The sequence below is a fragment of the Phasianus colchicus genome, chromosome 3 (assembly GCF_987193195.1).
Source record: "Phasianus colchicus chromosome 3, bPhaCol1.hap1.1, whole genome shotgun sequence".
Classification (NCBI taxonomy): Eukaryota; Metazoa; Chordata; class Aves; order Galliformes; family Phasianidae; genus Phasianus; species Phasianus colchicus.
Genome location: NC_143438.1, coordinates 68,626,973 through 68,645,997, shown reverse-complemented (window position 1 = coordinate 68,645,997; position 19,025 = coordinate 68,626,973). Strand labels below are relative to the sequence as shown.

General features: G+C 42.8%; 2 protein-coding genes across 2 annotated transcripts; one reads left to right on the top strand and one right to left on the bottom strand.

The window, feature by feature from the left end:
• Positions 1 to 244: 244 nt before the first annotated feature.
• Positions 245 to 15,839, bottom strand: LOC116227578 (carbonic anhydrase 13-like). Its single transcript, XM_031590949.2, has 7 exons — positions 15,677 to 15,839; positions 10,872 to 11,069; positions 7,411 to 7,529; positions 4,294 to 4,389; positions 3,951 to 4,013; positions 3,490 to 3,645; positions 245 to 2,185 (listed from the first exon to the last, which is right to left on the bottom strand). Exons 1-7 carry the CDS (start codon positions 15,705 to 15,707, stop codon positions 2,072 to 2,074), a joined length of 777 nt encoding a protein of 258 aa, XP_031446809.1. The 5' UTR covers positions 15,708 to 15,839; the 3' UTR covers positions 245 to 2,071.
• Positions 15,840 to 16,160: 321 nt separating this feature from the next.
• On the top strand, positions 16,161 to 19,008 carry RBIS (ribosomal biogenesis factor). Its single transcript, XM_031590950.2, has 3 exons — positions 16,161 to 16,335; positions 17,952 to 18,068; positions 18,849 to 19,008. The coding sequence occupies exons 1-3, from the start codon at positions 16,210 to 16,212 to the stop codon at positions 18,915 to 18,917; spliced, it is 312 nt and encodes a 103-aa protein (XP_031446810.1). The 5' UTR covers positions 16,161 to 16,209; the 3' UTR covers positions 18,918 to 19,008.
• Positions 19,009 to 19,025: the final 17 nt, after the last annotated feature.

Below are 19,025 nucleotides of genomic sequence, written 5' to 3'. Positions count from 1 at the left end.
GCATTTGATGAGGTTGCTCAGGGCTCCATCTAACCTGGTTTTAAACATCTCCAGGAATGGGGCATCCACTACCTCCTTGGGCAACCTCTTCCAGCACCTCACCACCCGATACCTAATACCAGACTACCCACTGATGGATTTCAGAGGAGGGGTGACAATATTTTCCAAAGCTATAGCTCCAGTAATAAAACTGCAGGCTGCTTTGTAAAACTTTCATCACTTTGATAGAAAATACAAGACACAATCATAAATCAATTTTTTATTTTGATAAAATCCTCATAAATATCAAAGCACTGGATCAATTCCACTATTTTCAAAACATGTACAAGTTTTGTTTCTGATACAAAGCCTTACTGCTTTCTCATCTCGGCAAAAAAGTTGTATAAGTTTCATGTGATTTCTTAACATTTTGTTCATATTCTGCAGCTACTTACATGACCAGAAAATATATCAGATCCAACACTAAATCTAACAAAGTGTATGAAAACACACAACACTCTCTCATTCTCTCCGCACACACCTCGCAGACATCTTCACTCAGAAAGAAGCAGACTGATGTCTTTTCAGCTGCATTCTTCTTCCTATGTCAGAAAACAAAAAGTGCCGGCAGGTTTTTTCTCTTTGGTTACTATTTGTACCTGCTGCTGCCAAATGCCTTATATTTATCCAATAGCCCATTTGTGTTCATTCCTTCAGAAAACAATCAGAAGGCATTGAGAGGCCTTGCAGCAGTAGCACCTATATTCTGGGGAGGAGAAGATAAAAAAAAAAATAATAGTAAAATACACCTGTCTCAAACTAAGCTAAAATATCTCTGACTCTATGTCTATTTTATTCAGTTAAAGAAGGCATATAAAGACAATCACTTGTGATTTCCCGCATATTTGCCCATCTAAGATAAAAGGACCTGTTGAGGTAAGAGGCACAGTATAGAAAACCTATGAAAAAAACAAGCTAATAGAGAATAGTTGTGGAAAATGAGGTCAGAGGTACTACAGAGGCAATTGCTGCCCATGAAATCTTTAGCTGCCTCTCTCCAGTACTGCTGGTTTTCACTATTTAGTTCTCACAGTTTTAGGGTAATCTACCTATACAAGCTATATCCTATGGCAAATTCATTATTATTGAAAATAACAAAAATTGGCTTAAAACAAACAATGAGATTCAAATCATTAAAAAAAAAAAAAAGCTCCTGAGAGTAACTCAGGCTCAGGTCAGTTCACTAAAGACAGATATTTCAAGACATTGCTACCATGAACTGATCTTTTATTGGATATTGATTTGATTCTGATTTCTTTGGCTTAAGGGCTATCTTTGATCTTTGAATACAAGTGCAATGACTCAAGTGCATCTACAACAGGAGAGCTTCTGCATGCACCTAGGAGATATTCCATTCCTGAGCAATGCTGTGTGGATTATATATGAATAAAAGTCTAAAGCAAGGGCTGTCTCTGCCTCTTGAAGACTGTTTTATGTGGTAGGATTCTGATGCTACATAGACGCGATATTCAGTTCTTATTGTTCACCAGATGCAACAGACTGGATTTAGGCATGAACTCACAGATCCCTTTGTGACTGCAGTTTTCAAGGTTCAGGACAATTTCATCACTCTATACAGAAGAACTCAGGAATACCTAATCCACCTGATACGATCCAGCATATACAAAATCTTTACTAAGTTAAATGTTACATTAAAGACCAGAAGAATAATTTCAGAGCATCCTGTACTGCCATTAATACCAGGGATTCTGTTCAGTAGTTTGGTGACAATTTCTGGACAACTCCTTCACCGCACCAAATCCTTCTGATAACACTCTGTGTATGTAACACCAACATCTCAATGTTCCCACACCAGCACAGACAAACACATTGACCTGTTAACATCAGTGATGGAACTGCCAAAGCTCAGGATGTTTCTGTCTGTGAGAAATGACTGCATAGTAACCAGTAATTAAACAACACCTGTCTGTTAGAACAACTCACCAAAAAAAATAAAAATAAAACACAAAGTATATTAGCAATGACTATTGGGTCTTTGGTGTGAGAGGTGGCCTGTTCTCACTTTACATGTTTAATTCCTTCTGACTTCTCTGCCCTTTAGGGGCTGTGGAGGGCGGTAGTTCCGCAGCAGGCAGCAGGCCACCTCGTCCTCAGCTGTGCTCAGGAGGCTGCGGAATTGGGCGAGCTGCAACCAAGAGACACAGAACATTCAGCAGGAAACCTGACACTCACACTAATGAAAAACCATGTTGTAAATGCTGAATTTCTAATTCGGATCTGAAGTTTAATACTTGGCCTAATTTCTAATATTTCCAACATTTCTTATTTCTGTGTACCAACTTACTTCCTTTCTAGCTTACCAAGTGTAGGATAGTACAAAAATCATTTCATCTTAATATTGCATAGAGTTCTAGAGTGCTTGGTACCTTAATTGCATTAAAAGCAAAAAATGCCAGTGCTATTTTTTTCTACTCCACTCCACAGCTAGTATTTATAATATTTATAATACTTAAAATATTTATAAGTGGGCAGTAAACTGTAGAGTCCCCAAAACAATCCCATTTGAGAAGTAAAATTGGTGAAACAGTATCAGTCATGATATGAACTGCATTTTTAACTTGATGGCTTATATATATCTGAAACAGCACATTTATACTTTAATATATAAGATTGCAAATATATATAGAGTGCAAAATAGTAAAGAATCGCTGTGTTTTGATCCTTTCCAATACTTCATCCTCTGAACCTGTTACACATGGGTGTTTTCATACGTCTCACATTTTAGGATATATTAACTATAAATTAGGCCAGGTGAGAACTTTTTGACCTAAACAATGGTCAAAAACGATGGTTTGGGAAATTCATATCTTAATGCAAATTTTCAGTCCTAGGTTGTGCTACAATGAGTCCTGCAAGACCACACTTGAAGGAGTGAGGAGATAGAGATGAGAAAAAAAGAAGCCCGGAGAGAATACACAATTCAGAATAAGTGAAAAACAGAATTTGAGGTCATTTATGTTAAGAAACATTCCATTCTGTGAACTATTTTAAGGCCTTGTACAAAGATTGTAGCCATCATTTCTGCTGAGCATGTGGCCCAGTGTATCAAATCTTACTGAAGTATTTGAAGTACACCAGCCAAGAAAAGCAAAAATCTTGAGATTTACATATTAGTAACATATCATAAGTGACGTACTTACAAACTGCCAGTATTGATCTGATACACTTTGGTCTCTCTGCTGTAAAAAAAACACTACATACCAAATGATCAGCCCACTGGGTGTCACTGTTGCAACATGAATATATAGTGTGAAGCTTAATTTAATGCCATGGAAGTAGACTAATTTTTTTTTTGTGTGTGTGTGTGTATATATATTTAATTTCATAAGGTATACAGTGTCAGAGTCTGAAAAAGTTTATCCTTTTTGATTTACCATTGAAGCCTTACAAAGTAGTGAAGCCCTACAGTAGTGAAAAATCAAGATGTACCTGTTCAGAACAAACATTTATGGGCTCTCTCAGGACAATCCAGATGACACTTTCAAGAAGAGGTGGAACAGTGAGAGAGCCAAAGTAAGTCCAGTAGTCCAGGGATTTGGGAAGCAGGCAGCTAGGATCAAAGTTGGTGAATAATGCTCTCTTACCCTGGAAATTAAAAAGAAGTATGTTGTGGTTATAAGAAATAATAAGAAATTGCTTCTTATACAAGTGCATTGGTGCCTTATATCTATTAAATTATTCATCAATTTACATGCAGTATTATTTAAAAGCAAGAGACAGGAGAAATCATGTCAAAGAAGGCAAGATTTGTTCCATCATGACACAGGCTGGCAGCATCCTGGACAAGCACAGGAGGGACCATGAAGGTAAGAGGAGTAGCAGCCAGGTTACCAGAAACAAAACAATGAAAGCAGCCACTGATCAGGAGTGTTTTAGAAGCATTTGTTCACCTTGATTCTGATGGTGTCCAGGCGGTCGGTAATCTTCTTCAGCTGAGGGTTGCATTCACCAATCTATTAAACAAGAGAAAGAAAAATGTAATACTTGAGCTCTGGAGAAAATATGTCAAAAAAAAAAAAAAAATCAGAAAGCAAACACATACTGAATCTTCTTCATACAGCTTTAGTTAGGTGACAATAAGTGACTTACGTGTGCTAAGAAAGACAGTGAAATTTCCTGAGTCATTATAACGTGAAATGGAAAGTGAGAGCTCTTGTAGTACAAGCATTTCTTTTATACCATCACTGTTAATAACTTTGGGCTTATAATGCAGTTTTATTGGCGGGGGCTTACCTTCAAAAACACAGCCATGACTGCCAATCCATCTGACTGACGAGCTGCCTCAACAAAACTGGAATATTTTTCAGCATTCCAGTGTACTACATGAAGCTGAAAAGCAAGAGGCACAGACAGCATCAACTCTCGCTGAACTGGAAGAGTCACAAATTAATACTAGAACTTTACAGGTAACAATATTCTACTTCACTTATTTGCATTCAAAGCCACTTTTCTCACCACAATATTTATTGAAATTGGCAAACACACAGTTCACACAAATTGCAGCAAGCATTGCCAGTGGCTGGCATTACCTAGCAGCAATCAGCATGGTATAGTGCCTAGCAAACCATTCTCAAGTCTCAGTTTTTGAGGTTAAGACAAAATATCCCCTGGTTATGTAACTAAAGCTAAGGCTTTGGGTACAGCTGATTTTAATGAGTGATTGAAAATCATGGGGATGTCGTTAGTACTTTGTTCCTCTTTTTCCTAATCAAGCTTTCAGTAAATCAGCTGCAAGCAGAAAATGGGCAGAGGAACACGTTAAACTTGCAGTAACCTCTTCTCCCCTGTTAAGTTTAAGCTGAATATCAAAATTTCATCTTTGATGCATTCCAAATGTCATTTTCTATGATTACTAGTAGTTAGGAACTTAAAAGTAGCTTCATTATCTCAGGTTTGAGCATTTGAATTTCCAACAGGTACTATTCTGCAACTGTCCTATGGTAGTTGCTTAAGAACTTGAAGACACCCACAAGGGTGAGGACCTGTTGCTGTCTGCCTCCTGAAGACAGGAAAAGCCCATGGTGTCTACCCCCGTACTGCTTCAGTCCTTCCTGTTAAGCCAGGATCTCTAAATCCTGCCCAAGCTCAGCAGTGGGAGCTCCTGGTTCCCCAGAACACCCGCACTGAGCAAAGGTCTGACTGCCAAACTGCAGAGAGAACAGACACACTGCACTCAGGACCAAGTACCTCACAAATGTTAATTCCTCCCACAAATCCTCAGTGGATTACTGCATCTTATCTCCCACAGTTTTTAGATAAGAGAGGCTCAGAAGCAGGGCAGGAAATTGCCTTTTCTAAAATTGGTGAGCATCTTCTCAGACTTTGCACTTGACTCCGTAGGAGTGCTGAAAAACAGCTCCACTGAATGACTTAAACAGGGGTGAACCCCTGAAAAGGGAGCTTCTCTTTGAAATGCAACATGTTAAGATCTCCAGTACAGGAACAGTTTGGGAAAGCTGGAACTCACTTGAAAGGATTTATATGAGAAGCAGCACAGCAACAATTTCAACATAGTTGAAATACAGATCTAGTAAAGTGAAGATTTTGACTCCACATCTCATTAATTGCCTAACCTCTATGAGCTTCAATTTTCTGTATCTGTAATGCAGAGCTGTTACTAGTTGTTACAGGATGTAATTAACATTTGCTGAGCACTTGGGTTCTAAATGGCTGTAACGTAACCTTCAGCAAGTAAGGAATTCTACTGAAATCAATAATAACACACATGCTCACGATGAAAGACTTGCTGGCTCACAGTTTCAGAATCCTTGAAGGAAAGTTGCTTAGAAGTGCTATTAATTAAACCAAGTGGAGAACAGGGTCCATCAAACCACTCTGAGGTGAACTAGTATCCTGGAGCTCATTGTGCCTGCACCACTCACAATTAGAGGTTCAAAGAAGCTACGTCAAACAATTTTTAAACAATTACAGTTTTACATACACAAAAAGGAAACAGAAACTCTCAGTCGGAATTGACTTTTATTGTGGATTTTAAAAAAGAAAAAAGCAACAAAGAACAAAAAGCAAAATTCTCATAACTAAATAAGACTCCATCAGAATTTTGCCAGAAGAACCCCAAACCAACCCCCAAAAAATCAAAACTCCCAAACAAACAGTTCTGGGAAACACTTTTGGTACAGCCCCCATCTCAAGGGCTTGTGACTTCTCTTTTAAGGAATATATACCGTCTTACCACCACTGTGTCATTGCAGCTTGTGAGGAGACCTTGATCTGACCATATGTTGCCACAAAGAATGGAGTCGTGGATGTCTTCTGCTTCCCTGTAGAGTTAGGGGGCTGAGCCTTCCACTCTTTTTTACCTGTACACTACTTCTTTCTTCAACACAGTTGATGCTTTTTCTTGAAATCTTTTACATCTTCCTCATGGACATGAGCACTGAAACCATCTTCATTTCTCCTTTTGATGTATTTTCTTTGAGTAAGCAGTGCTCAGAAGCCTTGGTCTGAATTCTGGGTTTCTTATCTCATAGCCAAAATGACATCTAGAGAGCTTCTTGTGGAGGGTTACCCAACCAACAGGCAACGGAAAGCTTTTTAGACTGGCTAGAAATTCAGATATTTTCTCCTTCCATTTGGTTTCTTAGATGGGATACACATTTATATTTTCTCAGCTAGAAATTTTGTTTTGGCACTGAATGGTTTTAAAGCACCTCTATTAATTCTTTATATTCCATCCCACCTGGTTCCTGTGGAAAACATAAGCCTTTAAACACTGCAAATGTCACTTTTCCCCATTAGTGTTAGAAAAATGATTTTTTTTTTTTCTGACCACTGTCTCTTAAAGCATTTCCAGCAAAATCTGATAACACCACTGTGCATACATTTCAACATTTTTTTCTTCTTTAGTATTACAAGACTTTTATTTTTCCACTAGCATTTATACGGTTTACTTCTTTTCAACCCCAGAAAACTCTTCACTCTCTGAACTATTGCTGATATAGATCTCAGTCTCATCAAAACACTCCACATTACTTCCATTTGCAAAGAGGAATCAGTCACTGTCGGACTGAGCACTCTCTATGGTGGATTACTCCAACAGACCGAAGAAGACAGAGCAGGAGAGGGATCTCCATGACAGAGCAGCCAGTGCACCTGTCCCCTGTGGCAACGCCAGGCCAGAGCTGCCTGACATAGACATTAGGGTGCAGTTCTCAAGCAAACAGCTTCTCCTTTTAGAATGGATCAAGCACAAAACACTTCAGGAAGACTGCTTGTCTTTTGATATAATGAAGGGAGAAGGAAAAGTGGGAGTTGAGGGGCAAAATTATTCTCAAAATGGAATGCTAGTCACAGGTTCAGAGGAACAAATGATTCTGAGCCAAGCCTTACCTCTGCTGCATACTTCATCCCATCCACAGCGTGCTCAGAGCCAGCCTCGTCATTGGAACCCCAGTGGAAGTGGATCTGGCGCAGCCTATAGGTCCCACAGAGCGGCCCCCCGGTCAGCACTACAAACCCAAACACAGGAGAGGGCTTAACTGAAGGAACAGCAGTTCTTGAGGCTATTGGTGTGAGTTTAAACTTGCTTAAACTTAAAGCTTCAGTTTCTGGACATTACGCTACTTCTTCTCAAAAGCTCTTATATGGGTTCTCCTTTCTTTGATGTGTCATAAAGGAATCCTTGTTTGTCCAGAATGTGACTATCAAAACTGTGTTGATGTACAGATTAGTGAGTTATTGCTCACTGAAGGGTTACCACCAGGTTATCACCAGGTGTGTCTTGCCAGGGCTGGGGTATTTCTCAGAAGATGGAAAAATGGAAAAGTGTTTCTGTTTGGCAAGTAGTGTCCTGTCTTGAATGTATTTGAAAGAATAACTGAGAAATTAAGCTTAACATAGATTTTATGAGTAAAGGGGAGGATCAGAAAAATAAAACGTGAATAGATTTTTTTCTCCTGTTTGAAGTTCAGAGGTAAGTAGGTGGATCATAAAAAAATTTCAAGGCTCTTTCCTTCTTTTGCAGCCAGATCCAATTACAGCTGACAGAAGTCTGAGAAACTGGAAGGAGTAGATGCTAACACAACTAGATACACATTGTACAAGTACAATATTACTGACATTTAATTTGCCATTTTGTTCAGCTGAACACCAATATGGGTGGACTTCCATTGTTTTCCTTCTGTGAAGTGCTCGTGTTTTTCTAAGCAGTTGGGTGGACCCAAGTCTGCACAGACACTTGAACATGAATCACATTCGAAAAAACTCTTTACTCACTGCAGAGCAAATCACTCCACTCTCTCTCTCTGCTCCATCCATGTCTCCTTGGAGGGTATGGGGATTGGTCTGAGATGTTTTACTGGCTCATTGTAGAGATTTTAAAAACAAGATGGAAGCTTCAAGGAGATATTTTTTAAATTAAGAGCACTGGGAAGGACAACAGCCACTTATTTCTTTTTCCAGTTTTAATCCAAAACATAAACCTTGTCGGGAGTAAAATGCCACCAAGTAATTGTATGAGAAGAATTCATTAGCTTGCCTATCTGCTAACACAAGTAGCCCAGAGAGTGGGAAGGAACTGGAACTGTTTATCTGTGGGCAAAAATATTTGTTCTTAAAACTTCAGCTCAAGAACTTACTTTTACAGAGCTGATAAACCTAGTGAACAAAGGGGACAGGGTAGTGGCACTCCTAAAACAAATTCCTTCTTTTGAAGACTGAGAACTTGTTGGCAAACAAACCTAAAAATGTATAAAGATCAGTGTTATACTGGCTGAGGTAAAACAACTACACAGATATACATCAACACTCGATTAAATACTTCTGAAAAACATGGAAAATGGCCTGATGATGTATTTGTGTCACATCATACAGTGATGGTAAAAATCTTCCATTCAAACAGCCACAAAGCAAAAAATTACTCAGAAATTATATAAAGAAAATATCAGTATCACAGTGTTTGAAAGAGTTAGAAAAAGAGGTGCTTGAAACATCACTAAAGTAATTCCAGGGAATGGAGACAGCGTAGTACCAAAGAGGATAAACAAAACTACACCATCACAAACTTGCCAGCCCAACTTCAGTGCTGGCTGAAAGAAAGAAACAGATCATATGGAATTTAAAAGATCCCAGTGTATTTAGTATCAATTAGTCTGAAGTTTCTCAAGAAAACACAATAGAATAGGAGTGTTTACTTCACAATGTTGCCACAGTGGCCACATTTTGGACCTAGAAAACTCAATACTTTTTCTGATCAGTGATCTGAAAGAAAACAAAAACATTACTGATGGTTTATCGGTAACAAATACCAGGGAAAATAGTGAAAAAGTCAGTTTACAGATTCAGAAAGATTTGAATTTTTTTATAAGTAATGTGTGAAAATGGCTGAAATGCAAAGCTGCACATGTATGACTGAAGAATGTATTTCATCCATAGAAGACAGAGTTCTGAAAGTGACTGAGGATTACGTTTGTAAATTATCTAATCAACAGCTGTCAGTGCTTTGTTGTATCCTTGGATTTATAGCCTGAGGAAAGCAGTAGGAAAAGAATCATATTACCCCTGCTTTCCCACTGGTGTAAACCTCCAGAACTGTGTGTTGCGGTCTTATCACTTCACGGGTAGAGTTAAAAAGTGGAAGAAGCTGCTGGTGGACTTCTTTTTTAATTTATTATTTAAAGAAAAGAAATTTAAACACTGAGATGCTCTGACTCACACCAGAAATAATTTGCAATCTTGACTTTTTAACCATGAGAGCAATCAACAACTAGAACAACTAAGGGCAGTGGAACATTTGTTGTCAGTGGAAATTTTGAAGGCAGATGATGGAATGTTTTTGTAAGAGAGGTGCTTCAGTTCACCCAGACCTACTAGACCTGAAGCAGAGATTAATCCAGGGAAGTCTGGTGGCCTCTGACACACACAAGGCCAGACAAGATCTCTCCCAGCCAGCTGGTGGCTTTTAGGCAATATCCAGTGTTGCACAGACTGACAGAAGATTTCAGTCAGACTGAGACTGTTCAGGAAACCAAGCAGGATGTTGCTTCCACCTCTGTCTGTCCCTGTTCCCAACAAGTCCTCTTACTGAGGGACAGGGTGATCACTTATTAGTCCCCCTCTGGCTTTCATCCTTAGCTAAGCCTCACACATCCGTATGAGGATTTTACCCCTTCAAGAAACTACACTCCTACAGTTTCAGAAGGGGGTGGTAGCAAGCCTGCCATCCAAGAAAAGCCTCTAATGATGCAGGCATTAACATTACAAAGACTGCACTAAATCAGAGAACTTCTAAATAAGAATTATTTCATGCAAAAAGGGAAGCTACACACCCCTATAAAAGACCAGGACAATGACACAGAGAAGAAAAGAGATCCTTTGGGATGTTTTTCATTTGTTCTGCACTGGTTCTTTCCTGAGATAAGAAGTACAAGCATGGGTCATAAAAAGGAAAAGGATGTACAGTCAAACGTGTCAAAGTCAGGTAAGAGATTTGAGCGATTTGGTTGGAATAAACCGGTAATGAGACTCAAAGGATTAATCTACAGTGAAAGAACAGGATTTGCAAAATTGTTCACAATTACAGTTCAAACTGGGCTGCTGGCACTATTGAGTTGGTTGGAACACATTAACTTCTATGTGCAAAGAAGGAATCCTAGTGCCTCCCAAGAAACACAACCTAAAACTCCTCTGGAAATTCCACATCCCAACAGGCTGAAAGACAGGGGAATGGGAATCTCACACAGAGGAGCAGAGCCTTACTGATTTGAGGAGGTCACATCTGGCAGAGAGATATGCCCAGGTTGTGCTCCATTCAGGAAATGGAGGAAGAAAACACCAATAAGAAAGGAACAAACCTGATTTGTTCACAGTGTCATCAAACTCAACACTGGTGGAGTGCCCGTTGTTCAGGATGATTTTAGCAGAAGCTGGATCATAATTGGGATTTAGAGGACGGAGAGAGGGGTCATACTTGGTTTCCTCAGTTTTGATGTCAATTGGTGACTGGCGGTCTCCGTTAGCGACAGGAAAAACCTCCTTCCAGTGGGCAGGCCCTGTGAAGTATTGGAGGAGAAGTTTCGTAAGGCAAAAGAAAAAGAACCTCTGCCTGAATTTTTCTTGCTTGCATTATTTTAAATTCTAAATGAGTTCAACAGAAAAACCCAGATCAAAATATTCAGTTACTTTTGTTGCTCTGTGTCACAACAGCAGCTCTTGGGATCCCTTCACATACCTTTTTTAATGTCTGCAGGAACAGACATTTCCACCAACTCCTTGGGCAAACCTGTTCCAGTGCTTCACTGCTCTTACTGTAAAAAACTTCTTTCTTACTTCCAATCCAAATTTCCCCTCTTTTAGTTTGAAACCATTTCCCCTTGTCCTATCACAATAGACTCTGCTAACAAGTCTGTTCCCTTCTTTCTTAATAATAACCCCCTTTTAGATACTGAAAGGCCATGTGCAAAGCTAATGATCTATCAGTATTATAAAGTGCATAGCACTTGTTTTTTCCCTGAGGCTTAGCATGGATAAGAAGCATAATAATTCACTTAACTAAGAAAGAACAGATATTACAGAAACTTAAATACAAGCACCAGAAACTCAGCTTGTAAAATCTGCACAACTAGAAATCATTAATCCCTATATGCAAGGTAACTGATTTCATCCTAAAAACCAATCCAATTTTGGATCTCTCTGTATGTCTCAGCACTTCAATAAACAGAATGGCAAAAAAAAAAAAAAAAAAAAAAAAAGCTTAGGTTGTAGTACACTATGATTAATAGCCTCACATCAAAAGGAGTCAGTTTTCTGTCCTGGACTTCAACAGTATTGAACATAGCTCAGAAATCTGCAGGTGCTGGGATAGCCCCGGCATGCAGCAGTGAACTGGGGGGGGCTGTGGGGAGCTGCCTGCAGAGCCACCTGGGCTCACTGCCCCAGGCAGCACCCGGAGATGTGAGAGCTGAGGGGTCTCTTGCACAGAGCAGCCAAGGCTTAGGCTTCAAGTAGAACAAAGGCCTTTGGTCTTGACTTTGTTACCAAGTAATTTTGCTAATGATTGAATTAACCCATTAGGCAAAACACTGCTCATTTGAAATACAAAGCTGTGTAAACTTAATTCTTCTCATTTCACAAATGGTGGTCAAAGCCATTCAATATGTTGATTTACTGCAGTTTAGCATACAGTATAGTTCTAGTTGTGCTTGGATGCTAGTACTTTGCAGTTAGACATGCACTGCACAGTTCTAGTCACTGAAGAAGCACTACTCTGTCAGTCATACCTAATGCTTCATTTTAGGATGCTTAGGAAAAGCATATTGCTACTTAATTTTAATACTTAGGATATACTGAAGTAAAATATATGTTTAACCACTTGGACTTGCTGCTCCATCTCAGCAATAACTATAGTTACTGTACAGTAAATAATGAGTGATTTGCATTCGTAAATAATAAACATGGGACAAAAAGAAGACCTAAGTATGTGACTCTAACATTAGACAATTATTCAACCATAAACTTCAGTCATTGCACCTGCTTTGCTGTTTGTCCTTGGCTCGGATGACCAAAGCCATGTTTTCACTTTGGTGATTAAGCACTTGCCAGTAACACAAGATTGCCAGAAATCTGTCTTTACATATACAGGACAATGAAAAGAGATTTAAGCTTATTTTATACCACTTTGTTTTATTGAGTGGTATTCCTTACTAGAACATCTACCAGCAATCCTACTACAATTATCCAACTCCTGTAACACTGGGAAAACTGGCTCAGCTCATTTCTACTGACCCCATCCCAAAGCAAGCATTGTGTATGACCGCAGGAAAATATGTCATTGCATTTGGAAATCCACAGTCACGACACTCAAATGCATGTTATACGACCAGACTTAAACCAGTGGGAACTCCAGCACTGAAATTTCTTCTAAATTCAGACCTGGATTACATGCCTCCATTTCAGTGTGATAGCAGACACATTCTGGGATGTGTTTTGGTGAGCCTCTATACTTGCATAAATACCATATGTACAGGTGAAAATTTGATATTCTGGGGAAACCATTTGGTATCATATGCAGAAAGTTGATCAGTTTGGTGTAAGCTGATCTTCGGACATCTTCCTTCATTTCTAAGGAGGGTGTGTTGCCTAGCATTCAGGGGAGGGGTGGCTGGGGGTGAGGGACAGGTTCTGCACCAGAGGGAAGTGGGCATGGAACAAGCTGCCCAGGGCAGTGGGCACGGCCCCGAGGTAATGGAGGTCAAAGAGCATTTGGACAGCACTCTCAGACATTGGGTTTGAATTTCGGGTGGTGCTCTGTGTGGAGCCGGGCGTTGGGCTCAATGATCCTTGTGGGTCCTTTCTGAGCTGGGATACTCTGTGATTCTATGATTCTATATTATACACAAAATGCTTGCAAGTCATCCAATTACACATTCATTTCCTATAATATTAGCTCTACTTAAAACAATTGAAAATTCATAATGGACAAAATTAATAATGGGCAAAATGTAGTGCTGTTTTTTTTATTACAGATATCAAAACTATATAATTAATCTTCAGATCCCTTTTTATTTACAGAACACCTCAGTGTGAGGGTTGGAACAGACCCAGTGACATGTCTGCAGAAAAACACAATATATATAATACTTTCCACATAATTAATCAAGCAAGGAGTAAACTTAAGGCAATGGATTCTCACTTAGCGTCCTAACTAAAGTGGGAATTTCTGCCCTGCGCTGCAGCCAGTGTCCAAGATCTCAGCGTTACGCCTCTGTGTAAGCACTGCTAGAACCGTGAGGTAAGGATAATGGCAAGAAAACAAAGGCCAAGGTTTGCATGGAAATAAAATAGTGCCTCTTAGCATTTCAGAAATATGTGCATCAAAGCAGTGAGGAAGGTTTCATTCTCTGCATACCAGTCAGCCTTATACATAGATACACCATAAGTACAGACAGGGATCTGTAATATTTGATGGTTTATGCACAAAGTGATTTAAGCAGCACTTATTGCTAAGGGGCAAACAAGTTTTTCCCCAGTTAAAAAAGAAACAGGGCTTTTATCCCTGCAAGTAACAAATGCTGAGGTCAGAGTGAATGCAGACGGCTCCCCCACTCTTCAGGAAGTCAACTTTAATATACAACTACATCAAATTTAATTAACTTCACTCTGCTGCTACCTCCCGCGTAGCAAAAACAGATCTCAGTTTCAGAGAAGCAATTCAGGGCCATACAGGCAAAAATATGGTGCAAGAGGCACAGTAATCTCACGCTTTCACTGTTCAGTTGAACAACTGGCAAAACTAATGCAATAAACACATGGAAAGAGTTAAGAAATAGAGCTGATGCTAGGGAAGGGCAGTCAGGTGTAGGACATCCAACCTCTCTCCTTTACTCTCTTGTGGGTATAAGGGGGTAGGCGGTGGGGTACTGGCATGCAGCCCACCTCACAGTGGCCAGGAGCTGAAAAAGAGTGGGGAGCCAAACTCCACCCAAACATGTTATCAGCCAGTAAACAGAGCTTGGGGGAGAAAGGGGCCTCAGGAGAGTCCAGGGCCACTCCGATAGAAATTCTGGTGCCCTCCCCTTCCTAGAAGCCAGAAGGAGGGCCAGGATAAGAGAGGGAGAGGGGCTGCTTATCTGTGCCCTGCAAGTGAAGTTTGCAGCACCCTTGGAAAACACAGGGAGAAACACATGGAAAAAAACAAGAGCCATCAGCTTCTCATGGGGATGGGGAGAGCACACAGCAGCAGACAGCACCCAATCACTGTGGCACTGTAGCCGTCCACTGCCACCCAGTTCTTTGGGAACGGCGCATCCATTCCAGAGGATAGGGAACAAATACAACACGAAGGGAAGCTCTGAGCAGTACCACTGCTGTGTGCACTGGTGGATAGAATCAGATTTACAGAACATCCCGAGTTGGAAGGAAGCCACAAGGATCACTGAGTACAATTGCCGGTTCCACACAGAACCATCCAAAAATACCTGAGATCTGTCCAAACGCTCCCTGAACTCCGGCACTTGGGCCGTGCCCATTGCCCTGGCCAGTCTGTTCCATGCCCACCGCTCTGTGGTGCAGAACCTGTCCCTAACTCCCACCCATGGGGTCACGGCAGCTCCATGCCATAAATTCATGTCAATATATATATATTTACTCTTTTTGCTGTCACAGTGCCTTATTGCCCTGTGCACTAACACAATACAAGCTGTCCTATTTGTGTGATTCCAGCCGGCTCCAGGAGTTCTCCCATTCCCACCTGCACGCACTGGAGCACACAGCACAAGAGCAGCGTCCACACGAGTTACGGATCAGAGCAGAGCAGCGGCATTAAGCCTTCTGTGGGAGCACCTCGGCGATTCCAAGATCGCTGAGATGAAGGGAAGCACGAAACAGCCCAGACCCCAAAGCATCTCCCCGTGGGCGTGAAACGGCAGACCCCGATCCCGGCATCGCGCAGCAGAACGGGACACGGCCGGAACCAAAGGCAGCGCCGGCACCGCCCGCACCGCGATGCCGCACAGCGAACCCCGCACAGAGACGCGCTGCGGGGACGGGGGCAGGGCCGGATTCGCAGCTCCGCGCCCCGCCGCGCCGCGCCGCGCCGCCCCTTCCCTGGACAGCTCCGGACAGCTCCGAGAGCTTCCTTCCCCGGCCCCTTCGCCCGTACCGTTGTGCTCGTCGTATCCCCAGTGCAGCATGGCTCCGGCGTCGGGACGCGAGGCGACGCGATGGGACGAGACACGAGACACGAGACACGAGACGCGAGACGCGAGAAGCGGCCCCGCCGGCCCCTCCGCCCGCTTTGAAGGCGCCGTGCGGCGACGCCCCGCCGCGATAAGCGCCCGCCCGGCCCGGCCCTGCCCCGCGGCGCGGCCCCTCGGGGCCGCCCCAACCCCCACAGCCCGGCGGGGCGGCTCCCGGTGCCCCATCGCCCCGCGGCCCCCGGCGTGCCCCGGCGGGATGCGGCCCCGCGCAGCCCACGCGGAAACGCTTCTGCGCGTTCGAACTCCGTGCCGAGGGGCTGTCGCCGTGCGCTGCCGCTCCCCGCTCCCTGCCCGGCGCCGGCGCCGCCCGTCGCCAACATCCCGTGAGCTGCGAACGGCGGCCCCGCGGAGGGGAATCCCGGCCCGGTGACGTCAGGGCTTCCCCCGGCGCTCAGTCGTGACGTCAGGCGCGCGCCGGCTGCTCGCGGCGGCGGCCATGGGGAAGAGCCGGGCGCGGAAGGCGGCGAAGGCGGCCAACGTCTTCGCTATCGCCCGCGGCGCTGCGGCCGGGAAGGCCCGCGGGAAGGGCCGGGCGCGGCCCGTCACCTCCGGGCTGAGGAAGGTGAGCGGGAGCCGGCGGGGGCCGAGCCGCTCCGCGTTTTCCTCGGGGCTGCGGGTTGGCGCGTGCTGAGGTCGCGGCCGCGGTTCTCCTGGGCTGCATCGGAAGCCGCGCGGGCAGCAGGGCGAGGTGATCTGCCCCGCTGCGCTGCCGTGGGAGAGCGGCCGGAGCGCTGCGTCCGCATGGGGAGAGCGCGGTGCAGGAGAGGCGTGGGCCTGCTGGAGCTTGTCCGGAGGGCCGCAAAAATGATCCGCGGATGGAACACCTACAAGGACAGGCTGAGAGAGCTGGAGGTCTGGGGTGGTAGGATGAGAGGAAATGGGTTCCAGCTAAAAGAGAGGAGATTTAGACTGGATGTAAGGAAAGCTTTTTACAAGAACGGTGTTGAGGCACTGCCCCCCACTGCACACCGCTCGGTCTGCTGTGCAGAGTGCAATGGCAGCTCCTAAAAAAGGCCCTTTGAGATCTCATTCTACAAGAGAAAGCCACCTGATGGGTTAATCTGGCTGACAGGAACACAACAAACTGTGGAAATAAACAAGGAGCCCCGAAACAATTTCACATTGCTGGCGTGAAATCTGCACTTAGTCTAAAGGGCTGTGTATAATAAAAGGAGGAACAGGCTTAAAAGCATCTTCGTGAGAACTCAGCAGCTTATTAGGAGTAAAATTTTATTCTGTGTGTTTGAAACCGTATTCTTTAATTCATTAAGCCTTTGGGGATTTGCATGTCTTTGAGCATTATTGTAAAAATGCTCAAAAAAATGTTTAAATGGGTTTGTTCTTCAATGGGTGAGGCTCCATAATAACTATTCAAACAGCTTTTGATGCAGACACGCATCCCAGCTGCAGAGCCTCGTTGTGCAAGCAGTCCCTGCCTGAGAGCAAAGGGTATTGGGTACACAAACTGACATTTTCGGCACTGCTGAAGCTGGGAGCTGCCAACAGGCTCTCATGGAAAACAGAAGGCCTGTGTAAATTGAATTGCCCACAGCCCCATATGCTCTAATTTGAGCTTGGAGCTGAACCTGTATTTCCTGAGTCACCCTATAGTTTATTATCAATTAACCTCTAATCTAAATAGATTGTTTTATTGGCCTCATGCCCCCGCTTTCTTACTGCTGGTCTTCCTGGCCACTGTCTCAGGAACAAATGGAATTATTGTTAATGTCTCCACACTCTGAAATTACAGCAGCTTTGAAGGCAAAAGGCATAAATATATGTAAGAGTTCACAGTTTGCTTCTGCCTATGTAAATTGCTGAGATGTGAATGAAAGCCTTTGGAACAGCCTGCAGTTTTGGATGTGTGGCATGCTTCTGGAACAGGTGCAATGTGAAGTGCTGTTGTATGGCCAAGATCCTGCCCAGAGCGTGGTGGGTCGGTGTGAGCTCCTTTCCCAACACAGCAAGTCTGACTGCTTTTATAATTTTGCATTTATTACAACATTTGTACATGACTCAGCAATATAATTGACAACCAGAATTCTAGTATAAAAACATTCCTACTGCAATGTTGTAAGATATGCATATAACATTAGCTAGTTAACAACTGTACAAAAATGATGCCAGTGCAATTTCAGTTAGAACATCAATGTGTGCTGTTTTTTTTTCTTCCTGCAGATAAACATTGCAAATGCTGACAAAGTGAGCAAGATAAACAAAGCTTTTGCTGAAATTCAGAAAGAAGTACAGCAACTATCAAAAGGTACTGCAGCAGAACCTCCAAAGAACCAGAAGGTAATTTCTCTTTGTGAAAATCTGAGGAGGGAAGTGAAAGGGATGTACATTTTTAAAGCATTATATTCTGACACAAAGGCTGCAGGCAATTCTTGTAGTGGCTTTAAAATGACAAAGCCAGCTTTATTAACTTCAGTTGCAGGGTAATGCTGAAATCTGGCTGGCATTGTCAAGTGCCCTATAACTATTATGCTGGGGGAACAGATAGGGGACAAAAGGGCAACGGGATTATACAGAGTACAGGTGAACCCACCCTGATTGGTGGGGAAGTAGAGGGAACTGGACAAGACTGAGTACTGTGCCTGGGGTCATCAATTTTCTGTGTGGCTGGGAGCAACAGAACAACTGCCAAATACCCCAGGGTGAGGCTGAAGAAGAAAGGAAGCACACGTGATAGTGCTGCTGACACAGCACGAGGCCAAGCAAGGCTGTTGGTGCCAGCAGCCCTACTGCTGCTAGTTTGCTATTGCACATGACTGGGATCTTGGACTATCCCACTACTTCTGCGCTAGTAGGGCTGTACATGACATAACATTCAATTTGACCACTTGGAGTGTAAAGCAATAGTATTTTTCATCTCTGTTTCAAAATTGTGCTGTCCTAAGTATTCCCTGAACTAAAAGGTGTGCCTCTTTCCACTGGGCTATGCACATTACTGATGTGACACTCTGTCTTTCACTTGGAGCATAAATCTTTGGCTGCTTTTTTTTCTTTTTTTTTCTTGCCCAATCATAAAAATAAATTGATCTGTACTTTAAACTGAAACTTTTCTTTTATAAGGTTACTACACCTTCAGAAGAGGAACCAGCAAATGTGGACGCTGCCACAGATCTATTATCACAGCTGTAATACATAATGGATAATGAAGAGATTCCAAGAATTGAAGGTCACACAGGCTTTGTTTGTAAAATTTTATTAAAAAAATCTTGTTAATATACAAGTATTGGCACACTTTAA

Bases quoted from the DNA above. Each gene is read 5' to 3' on its own strand.
- RBIS (XM_031590950.2), top strand. From the start codon at position 16,210: ATGGGGAAGAGCCGGGCGCGGAAGGCGGCGAAGGCGGCCAACGTCTTC. The intron at 16,336-17,951 runs GTGAGCGGGAGC...TTCTTCCTGCAG, and splicing joins TCACCTCCGGGCTGAGGAAG to ATAAACATTGCAAATGCTGA. The intron at 18,069-18,848 runs GTAATTTCTCTT...TTCTTTTATAAG, and splicing joins AACCTCCAAAGAACCAGAAG to GTTACTACACCTTCAGAAGA.
- LOC116227578 (XM_031590949.2), bottom strand. From the start codon at position 15,707: ATGCTGCACTGGGGATACGACGAGCACAACG. The intron at 7,530-10,871 runs GTTTGTTCCTTT...TTGGGTTTGTAG, and splicing joins TGACACTGTGAACAAATCAG to TGCTGACCGGGGGGCCGCTC. The intron at 4,390-7,410 runs GTAAGGCTTGGC...CTTGCTTTTCAG, and splicing joins GGATGAAGTATGCAGCAGAG to CTTCATGTAGTACACTGGAA.